General features: G+C 43.4%; 1 protein-coding gene across 1 annotated transcript; it reads left to right on the top strand.

Annotated features, from left to right (window-relative positions):
* The first annotated feature begins 297 nt into the window (after window positions 1-297).
* On the top strand, window positions 298-14,678 carry cables2a (Cdk5 and Abl enzyme substrate 2a). The gene is made up of 9 exons (XM_062540160.1): window positions 298-833; window positions 2,925-3,017; window positions 5,569-5,646; window positions 6,735-6,834; window positions 7,738-7,891; window positions 8,397-8,494; window positions 9,964-10,070; window positions 10,572-10,776; window positions 11,568-14,678. Exons 1-9 carry the CDS (start codon window positions 298-300, stop codon window positions 11,706-11,708), a joined length of 1,512 nt encoding a protein of 503 aa, XP_062396144.1. The 3' UTR covers window positions 11,709-14,678.
* The last annotated feature ends 158 nt before the right edge of the window (window positions 14,679-14,836 follow it).

The raw sequence follows: 14,836 nt of genomic DNA, 5'->3' as shown, positions 1-14,836 counted from the left end.
AGAGCCGCATGCGGCTCTGGAGCCGCAGGTTGCCGACCCCTGGCTTAAGACATAATTTTAGTCAATGGCCCAGTCTATGAGTCCGTGCGTTCATGTATCCCGCCATATACCTAGTAATGAAGTACTCGTTACAAATTTATGAACAAAGAGCCGACAACCAATTGTATTTTAAAAGACTCAAGTTACACGCATAATACAGCCATTTCGACCAATCAACAGGCAGTAGGCGTGGACAAGTACTCTCACCGGCTTCATCATCGTCTGTCTGTGTTTGAACGTATGTCTTCACACTCTAGAATGGCGGCCGCTGCTTGCGGTCCACACTGTGGCACAGGCACAAATGCTACTAAAACGCACAAAGTACACCTGCGGAAAAGTAAAGATTCACGTCGGAGGCAAGCAGCACTTTTGTTCCTAACCAACATATCTTTAGATGGAAAACCAGTGTACCCTTTAAACAATGGCAATCCATGCCCTAAAGCTGCCGAGCACCGAAGTCTGGACGCTGGAGCTTCCATGGTCGGACCGTTGTCGACAACGAGCAGCTACGGAACCTTCACCCAGCTGTCAACTTCAGTGAGCGGGGGCGTTACTACTCCTTTGCCGAGGACTAACACCTTTCCACCTGTTTTATTTTTACCATCCCCCGGGATTGGGGGCATTGCCAGTGAGAGCTTCTTAGAAAGCAGTGGAAAGACAGACCTTTTGTCATCTCAGGGATCCCCTCTTTCCCCGACCTCTGGACCCCAGAATCCCGTTCTTGGAGCTAGCAAGTCGCCTACTCTGACCTCAGTTCAGAGTTGTAACGTTATGCCTCCAGATGTCCGTCAAAGGTAGGTATACTGTCAACAGATAGGTTAGGCCCAATGATGTTGTTACAAAGCTGTCCTCCTTGACATCTTGGTTATCTTGGTTTATCACATGTTGAAATACGCAAATTATAAGCTATCGCTGCTAGTCAGCTAGCTAACCATACCACGTCTGCATGATGCAGCGGCTTTTCTTTGTTTGTGCTGTCAGTGAAGAATGCAATGCGGCTGGATGTTGCCAAGCTGTGCCTAGTATTTTAACATAAAAGACACGTCTTCATTTGGCTTCTATGTTACATAATATAGGCATATTATTATCCTGGGTTTCCATGTGTTGTAGTATGCCCAGACCTGAAGTTAGGCTACCTGTGTAAACAAGTGGTCTCAGTTTCTTTCCCCTCGAAATCAGCAACGTTATGTTGTAGCCTAAGATCATCTTTTAATCGAGATATTTGTCAAATCCTCAGATCTCACACACCAATCTAACATTACTTGATAACAGGTTAGCGTTATCTGTCATTTTAACGTGCCATTAACACGTTAAAGGGATGCATGGCTACTTTCATTTAGCCGCAACATTCGACAGGTAGTTTCAGTTTCCCTGTTGTGTATAAAGACTTAGATTCATTCGGAAGTGGTAATTAATGGAGATGTGTTTTTTTTGTGTGCCGTTGATTACAGAAAATCTTATGCCATCTTGTTGTTTTGTGACCTTGGAGCGCAACCTGCGCCTTAGGACGGGTTCCTGATTATCTATCAGCCCATTTGAAATGATAAAATGGGGCCCCGTGCTTTCACTTTACTTTTACTTTATGGTTTCAACAAGTTACAGATCTATGTTGATCACTCTTACTGTTCTGTAGCCTTGGTTAATGTTGTAAGAGTCGAATTGCAAAACATTGTTGCCTCACTCACACATGTCAAGCCACATCTGGTTAGACTCGAGGTTGTGATGATTACACAATTCATTTACCGTCCTTATGTCACGCTCCTTCAACTCGCGTTAACTTCCGCCGCCAATGTGTTCAAGTCCCAGAACAAATCTTAGCAGTTGAATGGGAAATGTGCGATTAGCATGGCATGGATGCCACGGTTGCTCTGCGTCCAGTCTAAGCATACATCAGCAGAATAATTCCTGGATAATGTTTGACAGGGGAGCAGAGCATCACCTGGTCATCATCAGTATCTTTATGATGGAAGCAAACAGCCGTTATTCCCCTGTGTGACTTTAACAACTGGCCAATGTATTTGCAATGGTAGGGACTGAGGGCTGGATCTGGATGCATGCTTACCCATTATCATTAGATGCTTCCATTGAAGTACATTTGCATGTTAGCGAACTTGAGTTTAAGAAAGGCACTATAGAAATGTAGATGTAACTTATTACTTGGCTTGGGGCCAGTTGTTTTATTGTGTCCTTGCATGCCCCCTTTGATTATAAAGAAAACATTCAAAGAAGCTTTAAGGTCACTGTTGTCAACCTTTGCTCTCGGGTTCTAAATTCACCAACCCACCAGCCAACCCCGCTCCTCAATATGCCCCGGACTGGAAGATTAACACCTCTTACATAAGATCTGTCCCCTTTTGATTGATGCCAGGCTGATTCCTCCAGCTGGTACCACTCATATGCATTCCTCTCCAAAGCACACAGTCTTTCAATTCTCCCTTTGGTCCCCTGGATTATGAGCATTTGCAAATAGTCCTCCAAGGAATGTCCGTAAACTAAAGGAATGGAACCTAATGGACCGGTCAAGAACCGGTGATAAATGAAGACTTTGGCTATATCCTCCATTTGAATGAATTTTCATGAATAATTTTTTTGTAATTCTAATTCTATTATTTTCAGTAGAACTGTGATAGGGTATTGTTATTTGATTTATCTTTACTCAATCAAAACATATCAGCTGCATCTGTAATGATATTACCTGAAATACACAATTGAATAAATAGCTTTTAAAGAGATAAATCGTTTTGGAACCAAACTCCTCAAATAGTGTTAAAATTTGCTGCTGTTTCTGCACTTTTTAAGGTCTAAAGCCACATAATATGCATGCTATTTTTGTATATGAACTGTTGTGACTGTTGTTTTGATCTGATTTGTTTTGATCTTCACAGCACACAAACCCGGTCAGGCTCTCCTGGGCCCAGAGCATCCAAGAAGGTCCATTTCATCAAGAACATGCGGCAGTATGACACACGAGGCAGCAGGTTGGTGCTTCCATGACTGTGTGTATGTGTGTGAGATGAGGCTGAAAAAGATACTGAATGGATGAAACAAACACATCCAGGCAAGGGTGTAGAGTTGGAGCACATTTGAGTCCTTACAAACGAAGCAAATAGAACCAGAGGTGCGTCCAAATTTGGCAAACCGCGGCGAACGTTCATGGTTTACATGTTTTCTTTGAACAGTAACATTTGAACAATTTGGTGTTAACATTACATTATAACGGTGATTGCATTGTTACCTTCAAGCTCATGTCCAGTTCCACTGTATGTTCACAGAGAACTACCGTCTCAGACTGTTTGCGGTTGTTCGCAAACATTTACTGAAAACTTCAGACAAACGGAGAACGATTTGCAAACATTCGCCTACGTTTGCGAATTTGAACGCAGCTCAGCTCGCGCTCCGCTCGGTCAAACACTGATAAGGTGTAAAGTGTGCCCTGTGGTCACTTGTTACAGTCTCTGGCAGTCACAAGCATGGGATCCCAGGCAAAGAATCCCAGCTTGGTCCTCTTAAAGGTGATGCTGCTGCACAGCAAGCCTCGTTGAGCTCCTCCCTAATCTAATAAGTCGGTCATAAGTAATGGCCGCTTACTTGTATGTAACTCAGTTAGGCCCTTTAACAGACTGACGTGGAAACAGGTCGGCTCCGACGCTGTGAGGCTGCTGTGAGGCTTCTGCCAGAGAATTAAATCAGCCTTTGATGAGACTCGAAACGCCATCGCGACCGGCCACCTGAAAATAGCACCGCCATGCCACGCCACTCCGGAGCAATGAAGGAGTGCGAACGTGAAATGGAATAGCAACCCTGCCCCTGCCCCCCAGTTTCACTGCCCCTGTGGAAGGAGAATGCGACTGAAATAAATCGCCGGGAGCCTGTGGGGTCTTCTCATCACTCTTTCGTGCCAGACCTATCTGTGTCTCTTTCTCAAGTGTCCTTCTGGATTAGTCTGTGAACTGCCCCACACCACACACACACACACACACACACACACACACACACACACACACACACACATACAGAATATATATATATACACACATGCTAGTTGGTGACCTCCTCGGCACTGATTCAGCATAAAAACAGTATGTTGGCTCTTTAGACCTAGATTCTGTAGCTGCTGTAATTACCCCTGATTCATCTTTAAAGGTATACTATGCAACGTTTTTCAGTTAATCAATTCGTTCCATACTGTTATATATGATTAAATGGGTCATTACCGGTCGAACGGTGTTTTTTTTGGCCGCTCTAGTGGTCTGTAGCGGTAAAACCACACTTGCAACTTCAGGAGACACCGGGCACGCACCCATGCTCTACTCCAGGAAGTGTCATGTAAAGTCTCATGAAAAGGCACGGCAGACTGACCGATTGAGGAGTTTTGTCAAATATACACGCTAAAGCTGTAGGGGAAGCTCTGCAGAGAAATATGCAAGCATAAAACGAGCGAAAATGAAAAGTGAAAGCGAAACCGGCGATGAAATCGCCAATCCTGCATAGTATACCTTTAAAGGTAGTCTAAGTGACTGTATCGTTTGAGCACAGCAGTGGAAGGTTGAAGCGTGCATCTGTCCTTGATGCACTCACTTCATGCAAAGAGCACGCAGAGAGCTTACATTTTTTTTAGTTTCCTGTATCTTCGTTTCCTACGCGTATTCAATAGTTTCCTGTATTGTTGTAAAGGTACACATATTAATATCAAACCTTTTTAGGTACAGGAGATTAGGTACAATACAGATGTATTGCCAGAGATCAGGGTCGCAGTCCCTACATGCTTACCGTATCAAAAATGAACTGCTTTAAAACCAAGGTACACATTGAACCGTGAGTTTTACTGAGTGCAACACTATACCCCTAGTTTCCTGATATCTGTGGAGCAGTGTGTCCCTTTTAATATCTGATCATTCATTCACTCATTCATTCACTCATTCACTCACTCATTGACTGTGTTGGCCAACCAAAGAGTAGGCCACTGACAGGATGATTTGTCTCAATTGGGCTGATATCCCGGTGAAATTGTGTAAGTATTTACCCGATTAACGAGAGAGCGGCATTGTATAAGACCTGGATCAAGTGTGCGGTGACCAGCCGTTATGTAACCTGTGTCTGTGTTGGTGGCCAAGCTGAATTGGTCGGTAGAATATGAATTCATTTGCTGGTGCACTGTTGACAGCTGGTGTTCGGGTAAGAGAGTCCTTGTGGATGGCACTGTGAGAGTGATGAGTGGGGCAGGCTGGGAAATGTAGGCTGAGAAAGGTTTGGTTGCTGTCAATGGTGTTTGCCTCTGAGAGAGGAGGCTTTGAGAGTGTTTTGTGGATGCTGCACGTGGATGAACGCTACTGCTAAGCTAGTAGGCTAGCTAGAGTATGTTCTTGTTTTGTGATGTATTGTATTGTATTGTTATTGTTTTGTATTGTATTGTACTGTGGTGTGGATGCAGCAGCATGTCTCGTAGAGAAAGACTGACGCTGTTTGTTCTGTCTGTGTGTATGTGCTATCTGTGTTTGTTGTGTGTGTGTGTGGATGTGTGTTCTGCAGGATTGTGCTGATATGTGCCAAGCGGTCTCTATGTGCTGCTTTTTCTATTCTACCATATGGGGAGAGCTATCATTGCAGGTACAGACACGAGAGCACCACACTCACCGCAGAACAAAAACACCGTAGCAAGATCAGAACAAACAAAACACACACACACTCGGCGCAAACATCTCAACTATAACCAAGTGCCTTACACAAAGGCAACGACAGGAAGAGTGGCTTATTTTCTGTGTATCCTACTAACCTGAAATTTCTCACCTCATTTAACATCTAAGCCGGAGTAGCTTACCACCAGATACATTTTTGGTGCAGGTTTTCTTCGTATAACTTGTCATGGCCGTGCCTTTAAATAACCAGACTGACTCTTCGTTTCAGATGAGACCGGGCTCTTATCAATCATGTATTTAATGGGGATCTCATTTGAAAGGAGAAATATGCATGTAAACCCTGTAACTAAAAAACAAAATAGGACAATAACAATAACACTCTAACTGCAGAGCTGCAGTTCTCCACCGTAGGTCATTATTCAGTTGGCCTGTTTTGATAAATTGGTTGTTGACCATTCTTTTTGGGCTGGGCATGTTTTGTGGCCTGGCTTACACCAAACCATTTCTCAGTTGAGCATGGACAAATCTGCACTAAGATTCGTCTGGTCTCCAGGCTGTTCTGAGAGCTTCTCCTCAAATTTGTCATTCAAGAGGTGTTTAGAGTGGTCAAGTAGTGGAATTTAGAGGACTGTGAAGCCTGGCACTTTGAGAGCTCGAGAGGGGCCTTTGGACTGCATACGTGTGTCCTATCACGATGGGCCTCTCTACAGGTTTAGTCAGGGTGTACACAGCAGTCACATTCTTGATAGTTTGCTACCTTCTTCTAGTCAGACCTGTGAAAGTAGCAGTGATTTTTAATGCCATACTTTAACCTTGTGTCTTTGGTATCAATAATAGATTGATTGCCTGAAGTAAACTACAGAAATAACCGTCTCCTCTCCCTGCTTTTCTACCCTTCTGAGTCTGCGTGCCTAACTCACTGTTCTTTGGTTCTTTTCCCTCTTTCCCCCTGATTCTTTTCTGTTCTGTTAAAATCATTTCATCACATTTCCTTTTTTCCTCCATGTATCCTTCTTTCCAATTTTTTTTTTTTTTTTTTTCTAATTTTCCTTTACCCAGTGACCCCAAACTTGAGCCCCACAGACCGAGGAACTCGTCAGGGGGCGCCCCGGACATGGTGCCCGGGCTGGAGGGTGTGGAGCTGGGAGCGTTTGGGAAGGTGAGTGGGCCATCCTGGTAGATAGCCAGCTGAGTGAGGTTGCTGGCGGTGGCTACAGTTGCCCACGCTTATGGGATTTAGACTGAAATGTCCCTCTGACGTAACTTAGCTGAATGAATTTCATTACTCTGCAGTGATCCCAGAACACCTTGCTATATAATGCTGTTTATGGGTAGTTTATGGGTAAATTGAGCTCCCTGATATGAAAAAAAAAATGAAATTGCTTTGCAGTGCTCTATCACCTAGGGTGTACTTCCGTAGGGCTTAGTTGATATTGAGTTTTTGGCTTAGAGTTAAGCACATTGCCCCCATGTTTATGTGACTGATCCCTATTGAGAATGGCATTCCACTATTTATTAAATCAATATGGGACAAAACAGTTTTAATTAGACTAGTCTCTAGCTGTGGGTAGCATTGTACAAATGCCTCCTGACCGAACTCAATCCCATTCAAACCGTGTGTGTTGTGCAGGGTCAGGGTTCTTCTGAACATCAGTTGTGCCATGGCTCAGTCACGCTTCAAAGTTCTCAAAGAAGATCAACTGAGTGTGTTCTGCTTTCATCTAAATATAACATTTTATTGAAGGTCTATCTTAATCGGGATCATCAATTCATTTTCTGTTTGTTCTGTGAACCGACGTAGGCAGTGGGAACTTACTGTAGGTCAGTAGTCATAGGCATGAGTATTAACAAGGCGCAGTTGTTTCTCAGGTGTCAGCTACCAAGGAGCACAAGCACTAATGATTTGTTTGCCTTCATGCGGCTGCGGAGAACTGCGCCGAAATAGAAACGTCTCTTTACATAGAATTACTCTAATTGGCCATACAGAGGTGTCCATTGACAGGTATTGATCTGATTGGTTGGAATGAGTGTGTGTTTAGTTTTCTTTGCCCCGCTTCCACAGACGGTGTCATATGCCCGTTTCCTGCTGCCCACCAATGCCCTTGTGAGGCAGAAGAGCAGTGGCCCTCTTGACGCCAACACGGCCAAGTCCTGTAACCGCAACAACGTCCAGAAGAGCTTCACGCCCGCACGCCTCAACAGCACGGCGGATACGGGTACGGGTCAGCGAAACCTACAGGGGGCCAGAGGTCAACTAGGGGCTAAAACATCTCGTTTCCATCTGTTGATATTTTTATTCGTGTGTTTTTTTCCCCAGTTCAGATCGGACAAATCCTTCCTAGTTGTTTCTCTTATCCTAGTTATCCATCTGAGCCGTTCTGTCAGAGTCGTTCTTGAACTGGAACCTGTAATTAGAAAGGACACGTTTTATTCTGATGTGATTTCATTTACCGTAATTTCTCAACTGTTGGCCAAGGCTTGTACTTTGATGGCAAATTTTCTTCACCTATGAGGTTAATACACGGGAGCAATTAAAATGGTATTGTTTCTTTTAACTTGCATAAAACACTGTCCTGTGGCTTATATGCAATGCGTTAATATACAGGAAATTACTGTAATTCTTAGGTTGTAGTTCATTGAGAGAGAAATTGGTGATGTAAGAAGTCTATAAACTAAATGTCTTTGTGATGTGTGTAAGCTGAGTTTGGTTCTGTTCCTCAGGTGGGGATGAGCTGGGCGACTACGACCCCAACATCCTGAGTGACCCGCAGTGGCCCTGTGGCAAACATAAGAGGGTGCTGATCTTCGCCTCCTATGTGGTGAGCCCCTTACTCCCTCCACAGACTAGATTAGGTTCAACTTTATTGTCATTGTGCAGAGTACAAGTACAAAGACAACAAAATGCAGTTTTGCGTCAAAGTAGAAAAGTATGCAATGTGATATACAAAGTATAGACAGATAGGGCATAGACAGCACAGGATATATAGTGCAGTGTAGATGGCAGTATACAGTTGCTATACAGAAGGTGGTTTACAGTAATATAATATATATTAGATGTAAATATGTGCAGTAGTGTATTGGCAGTAACCTTATAGAAGCAGACTATAAATGAAATGGCTATGTAGTATGAACAACCTGTACAGATGTGTGCAGTGTAGCAGCAGTTATAAAAGTACTGAACACACAGACACTGTAACTTAATAATGCGGAGAGAGAGGCCTCCCGATTTAGAAACAATGGAATGTCAGTGACAATCATGGATAATCCGAGGGAGCCAGCGGTAGTCTCGGTGTTCAGTAGTGTGTTTGAGTGACCAATGCGATTCTTTTCATTGTTGGTGCAGTCCGGATTCAATCTATCATGTAGGATTTTATTGTGACCGGTCTGTTTTATGGTCCCTCACCATGGTTTCAGTTGACGTTAAACAGCCAACAGCTCAATCGTTATGTTTGTGCTCATAACTAAAGTGCTGTTCACAGCAGGAACGATTACTGTAAAGATAACTGTAACTATTACATTATGAGTGCCCACGCTCACCAACAATAAGGAAGGTCTTTCTCCGTGTTGATGAATGTAATATCTGATATTGGATGGATTCTGAATGATTGGCCATCAATTTGTTTTATCATTATCAAAATCTCTCTTAAAGTGATTCCCAACGATATCGTTCTTCATGTCGTTATTGTTCTAGTTTATGTGTGAACATTGTCATTCATATTAGGTAGAGCAATACTTTTTTGCCGTTATAGTTATCGTTCTTGGTGTGAAGGGCACTTAACCCTGCCATGCGTGCCCGACACTATCTGAAGGTTTTGTCTACTCAATCGTATTCTAGTCGTGTAGAACTGTACAAAATCAGGACATCTGTTCCTAGGTTTACAGAGCTGACTAGGGTGTAGAGCAGAGCAGAGAACTAGAGTGTTGAAGTGGAATGCATTGCATTGTGGGATTCTCTGTAGAATTCCATTCCAGTGTCCTCCTGTGGTTTCTCATTCCAGTGCTTGTTACGAAGCGCCAGACTAGCCTCAGGCACTGATGCGGCCCGGAGGACTGTGCTGACCTAAACTCACGAAGGCCTCCAGGGCCAAGAAAAAAACCCGACCCACGAGCCCGTTACACAGCCCGCACACTGACATTAACCAGAGCTTAGGAAGATTTATTCCAAAGTGCAAGTGACATAAGTCATACAGTCATAAACCAGGAACTGTTAGATTAGAACAATCGCACTAGTATTGCAAGCGTTAAAGGGTTCTTTGTCCAATGAAGGCTTCTTCTGTGTCTCCTCCAGACAACTGTGATCGAGTATGTCAAACCGTCTGACCTGAAGAAGGACATGAACGAGACATTCAGGGAGAAGTTCCCCCACATCAAGCTGACCCTGAGCAAGATCAGAAGGTACCACTAACCACTACCACCACCACTAACATTTTCCTTTCTTTATTTAGTGAATGCTTATATTTAGTAAATACCTCTTGAAGTGTCTTAGCCACCATAAAGGCACATTTCCACAGATGCAGGGATCGAGGAGTGATGGAAAGCAAGAGGCGTGTAAACTAGGGGTCATGTAGAAATGTCAGGACATGGATGAGGATGGTGGGAGAGGGTGATATTTTCACTTCATTCCACTGTTATTGTAATGGCCACGTTACGAGGACATTTATGATGCAACACTAGGGGTGATGACAGGCTTAAGATGGCGTTATATAATTTAACTGCCCGAGGCTGCTGTGCTTATGACTCGTAGTACTAGCACTCCAGCAGTACAGTGCATTAACCTCCAAACAGCAGTCCCTATTCAGACCTATTCTTAACCTCCCCCACCACCACCACCACCACCACTCTCCTTCTCACATCCTTTCTTCCCCCTCTCATCCTCTCATCCTTTCTTCCGGTCAGCCTGAAGAGGGAGATGCGTGCGGTGAGCGAGGAGTGCGGCCTGCAGCCGGTGACGGTGGCCATGGCCTACGTGTACTTTGAGAAGCTGGTGCTGCAGGGGCGCTTCAACAAGCACAACCGCAAGCTGGTGTCGGCCGCCTGCGTCCTGCTGGCCGCCAAGATCAGCAGCGACCTAAAGAAGCAAGAGGTCAAGCAGCTCATTGATGTGAGTCCACAGGGGTGTGGGTGTGTGTGTGTGGGGGGGGGGGGTCTCTCTGTCTGTCTATCTGTATGTGTTTGTGTGTGTGTAATGTGGTCTCAACACTGCGCCCTGCTGGTAAACATTGTCTCAGATTCCAAACCAATTTGGTCTTAAACTGATATTTTAATCACAGGACACGTCTTTACATTCTTTACACTATAATACTAAACTAATTGAATCATATTTATAATAATATGTACTGTAAGGTATTATATATATCTACCATTGCACAGTTAAAAGAGTTCTGCAACCCATCAGTGATCTAAAAACCATTTACAGTATCTTTGGATGTGAGCATCTACAGAAGCCACAGGAAGCTGTCTTTCCTGCCACATGTCCATATAAGGCACCCCCACAGCGTGTTCCTACTTCACGCGTGCCTGTGTGCCTGTGTGCTCTGTGTTTGGTGAGGGCCCTGTACTCTGCACACTGATCAGCTTGTACTCTGGTCAGGGTGCAGCACGTCCAGCTCTTGCTCTCGCTGTGCTGTGTTGTGTCGTGTTGTGTCGTGTTGTGCTGTGTTGCGTTGTGTTGCTGCTGGGGAAGAACAAGCTGTCCCACAAGAAACAAGACACCACATGACAGACAACGGCATTGGTCCTGTTAGAGTGTGATTTTACTTCTCTAATTCCTGTTCTCCATGTCTTTTGTTCTGTTTTGTTTTTCTTCTCTTTTCTTGTTCTCTCTCTCTCTCTCTCTCTCTCTCTCTCTCTCTCTCTCTCTCTCTCTCTCTCTCTCTGTCTCTTGTTCTCCAGAAACTCGAGGAGCGTTTCCGTATAAATCGGCGGGAGCTGATCCCTCTGGAGTTCACCGTTCTGGTCGCCCTGGAGATGGCCCTGTATCTGCCCGACAGCAAAGTCATGCCACACTACCGTCGCCTCGTGCAGCAGGTCTAGAGCCGCAGACTGCCCGCCCGCCCGCCCTGGCACACCCGACCATGATTGTTTCCTTTTAAATCAAAACAGCGAAGGATCGTCTCAGTGTAATGTTACGGTCTTCCATATCCACTGTAGAGTACTTTTAAAGTCATATAATCAAACGAACAGTCTTTTTTTTACATATCATCTTCGCTGAGCAGCAGACGCCCTAACTGTGGGCACTGATGGCAGATAACGCCTCTGAGGCATCAACATATCAATTTTCGATGGGAGGGTTTTTATTTGGTCTAAGGTCTCTCTCAGATGATTCATTGTGAATGGCACAGACGAGGCCCTGAGACGGGTTTATTGATGAGCGGCTGGCGCTGATTGACTGGTTTTGCTGATCAGCCGTGAGCGCCGGCAGCACTCTCTTTAATGGATCACGTGAGGGAGACCCGTGGCTTTCACCTCCAAAGACCCGTGGTCTGATCGGCAATGGCCAGCAGTAATATAGGGTCTGCTGGTTTAATGTTGGTAAAACTCTGTGTGTGTGTGTATGCATACGTGTGTGTGTGTGTGTGTGTGTGTGTGTGTGTGCATACGTGTATGTTTGTGCATGTCTTCGAGAGGCACTATATGTTTATACGAGGGAGGTGTATGAATGCATGGATGCGTGCGCCTATATGTGACTGTGAGTTAAACTGTGTGAGTGTGAGAGAGAGACTATATGTGCCGATTGTGAGGTAGGTTCTTTTTTGTGTGCATGTGTGTTTGAGATTGAGTTTTGTCTGTGTGTGTTGTTTACATAGACTATGTGTGTAAGTGCTTTATGTGTGTGATTGTGTATGTGTGTATCACAAAGAGATTATGTCTGTCTGTGTGTGTGTGTGTGTGTGTGTGTGTGTGTGTATTAATGTTTGTGCTCTTTGTGGTGGGCCTCTCCTGGGGGCACGAGTGGCATTCCGATGCGTATGCAGCCAAGCACTCTATGTTAGAGATGACATTTAATGAGCACATTCAGCGTGCCGCCTGCTCCCTTTCTTTTGTTATCGTGTCATCCGCGCGTCTTTTCGCCCAAAGTCGTTTACTTTGCAGACTGACAGTCTGAACACAAATGAGAAATGAGGACTTTTTAAAAATAGAGCTATTTTTCTTTACAATGCTTCAAGACTCATTAGTAGGTTTTGAATACCGCTCATGCACATATTTGTTTTTTGTTTTTGTTTTTTTTCCCCCATGACTTTCAAGATACCTTTTCATTAATATAAGACCAGTAGCTTTACGTATGTGGGTCATTTCTACAGTATATATTACCTTTTACATTTACGAAAACAACAGACACGTCTTACATTTTGCACAAGGATATCTTATAAGAGTCATAGATAAAAAAGAAAAACTAAACAAAAAACAACAAAACAATCAGAATGTTGGAATTTATTAACTTTTTCACTGACACAGCTAGTCTTCAATATGACAGAAGACTACGGCAATGTATGTACTTCAGTAGCTTCTAATGTGTTCTGAATGTGAAGTAGTTCCTGTTTTTTGCGACTATAGACAGTGACTTGTATTTAAAACTGTGTGTGTGTGTGTGAGTGAGAGTCTTGTGTTACAGCGTGGATTGTAAACACGGCACAGTATTCCTCGGCAAAGCTGACATCAGCAAATCTTTAACATCCTGTTAAAAGCACTGTCTGTCGTATTGGTGATTTGGTGTAGTTGGATTTATGATAGCATTTATGGTTCCCTTAGTTTAGTTAAAAGTACACCATGTCTGTCCGGGAGTGTGCTTTTGTCTATTCTGCACTTTTGGATATTTTAGGGGGTTAGTACTGTGTCAGGATGTCAGAGTGAAGACCATTATCTTGGAGTGTATGTCTGGAGCAGACCATACAGCCACTGTGTACCAATTATTCCCTGGAGATTTTGCACACAGCAGACAATTTAGCATAGATCTGTCCTCCCATTTTTTTCCTGTCTGTATCCATGGTAGTGAGTCATAAATATAGAAACCACTTGGTCGCCACCTAGTGGTGTTGATGGCAATATGTTTTGCCTCTCATTATCAATTCTCCTCTTCTGATGTCACAATTATCTTATTGCTTTCTCAGGTACTTTCATAAGGTCGTATTTAACTGTAATTTATTGTAATATTTTTTAAAGTTTGGTTCAGCCTATGACTGACTGATTATGCTCCTGAAACAGAGGACTGTTGGTTGGTTTTATGGGAAGTAGGCGATGGGATCTTGTGAAAATATGCTTTGTGTTCGACTCATCATGTATTTAACATGTGTATTTATTGCCAACGCATTGTTTTCCTCTTGAAGTGACAGCCAGTCATGAAGCATACACTGTGAGCATTTTTCTGTAGTGGAAAGTGCCTAAGGATCCAATATTTCAAAGGACGTCAAAATGTTTGCCGTTGTAATGTTCTTGTGTGTAATTTTACTTCCTTGCCTTTGGTTGCATCTGGTTGTTCTGAGAGCATTGTGTTATACTGTCTTGTTGGTAAACAAATCTCTGTGCAACGGCCTGCATTTGAAGAGTTTTGAGTTTTCTATGAGAGATAGAGGTGAATCTGACGGCCTTGAGTAGACGTCGAAGCGGTGTGTGAGATAGAAACACGAAGCTGGTCCTCTGTGCAAGAACACGGTCAAAAGAAATGTAATAGAATTCTGGATTCTATTTGTGTTTACCACGGTACGCACCTAAGCTTTATTTGAAGGTCACTGTACTGTGAGAATTATTGTGATAAGGTACCAAGTCCATTTATACTGTACTGCTGATAAGCATGGTGTATGTATGTATGTGTGTGTTTGTATGTGTGTGTGCGCTCTATTTTCCTAAATGTATTTTAGAAATTGTCCTATTCAAGTCTGAATTGATACAGAGCATTATGTTGGAGAAAACAAACCAGCATTTGTTTTTTTTTGTGATGCCATGAGTGATGCTTTTTTGTAATTTTCACTCCATTGTTTCCAAAATGAATTATATTTTCTGACCGTTCATCATGTGCAGTGTCTTCATTTTTCAAAGATTTTCAAATCATGGAATCAAAGATATTCAAAGATATTTAACTTCTCTCTAAATTAGCTTAGCTTTCCACAGGTCAGTTACTCATCATCAAGATGTGACCATTCAAACACGTCGTAATCAGTCATAAA

This window comes from Sardina pilchardus, chromosome 7 (assembly GCF_963854185.1).
Source record: "Sardina pilchardus chromosome 7, fSarPil1.1, whole genome shotgun sequence".
Lineage (NCBI taxonomy): Eukaryota > Metazoa > Chordata > Actinopteri > Clupeiformes > Clupeidae > Sardina > Sardina pilchardus.
Note: the sequence above shows the minus strand (reverse complement) of the source record. Positions and strands in the feature narration are given on the sequence as shown.

What these genes read in the sequence shown, in the direction of transcription:
- cables2a (XM_062540160.1), top strand. Translation starts at nt 298, where the DNA reads ATGGCGGCCGCTGCTTGCGGTCCACACTGTGGCACAGGCACAAATGCT. An exon ending in TATGACACACGAGGCAGCAG is followed by an intron (nt 3,018 to 5,568) that starts GTTGGTGCTTCC and finishes TGTGTTCTGCAG; the next exon opens with GATTGTGCTGATATGTGCCA. An exon ending in TGATCTTCGCCTCCTATGTG is followed by an intron (nt 8,495 to 9,963) that starts GTGAGCCCCTTA and finishes TGTCTCCTCCAG; the next exon opens with ACAACTGTGATCGAGTATGT.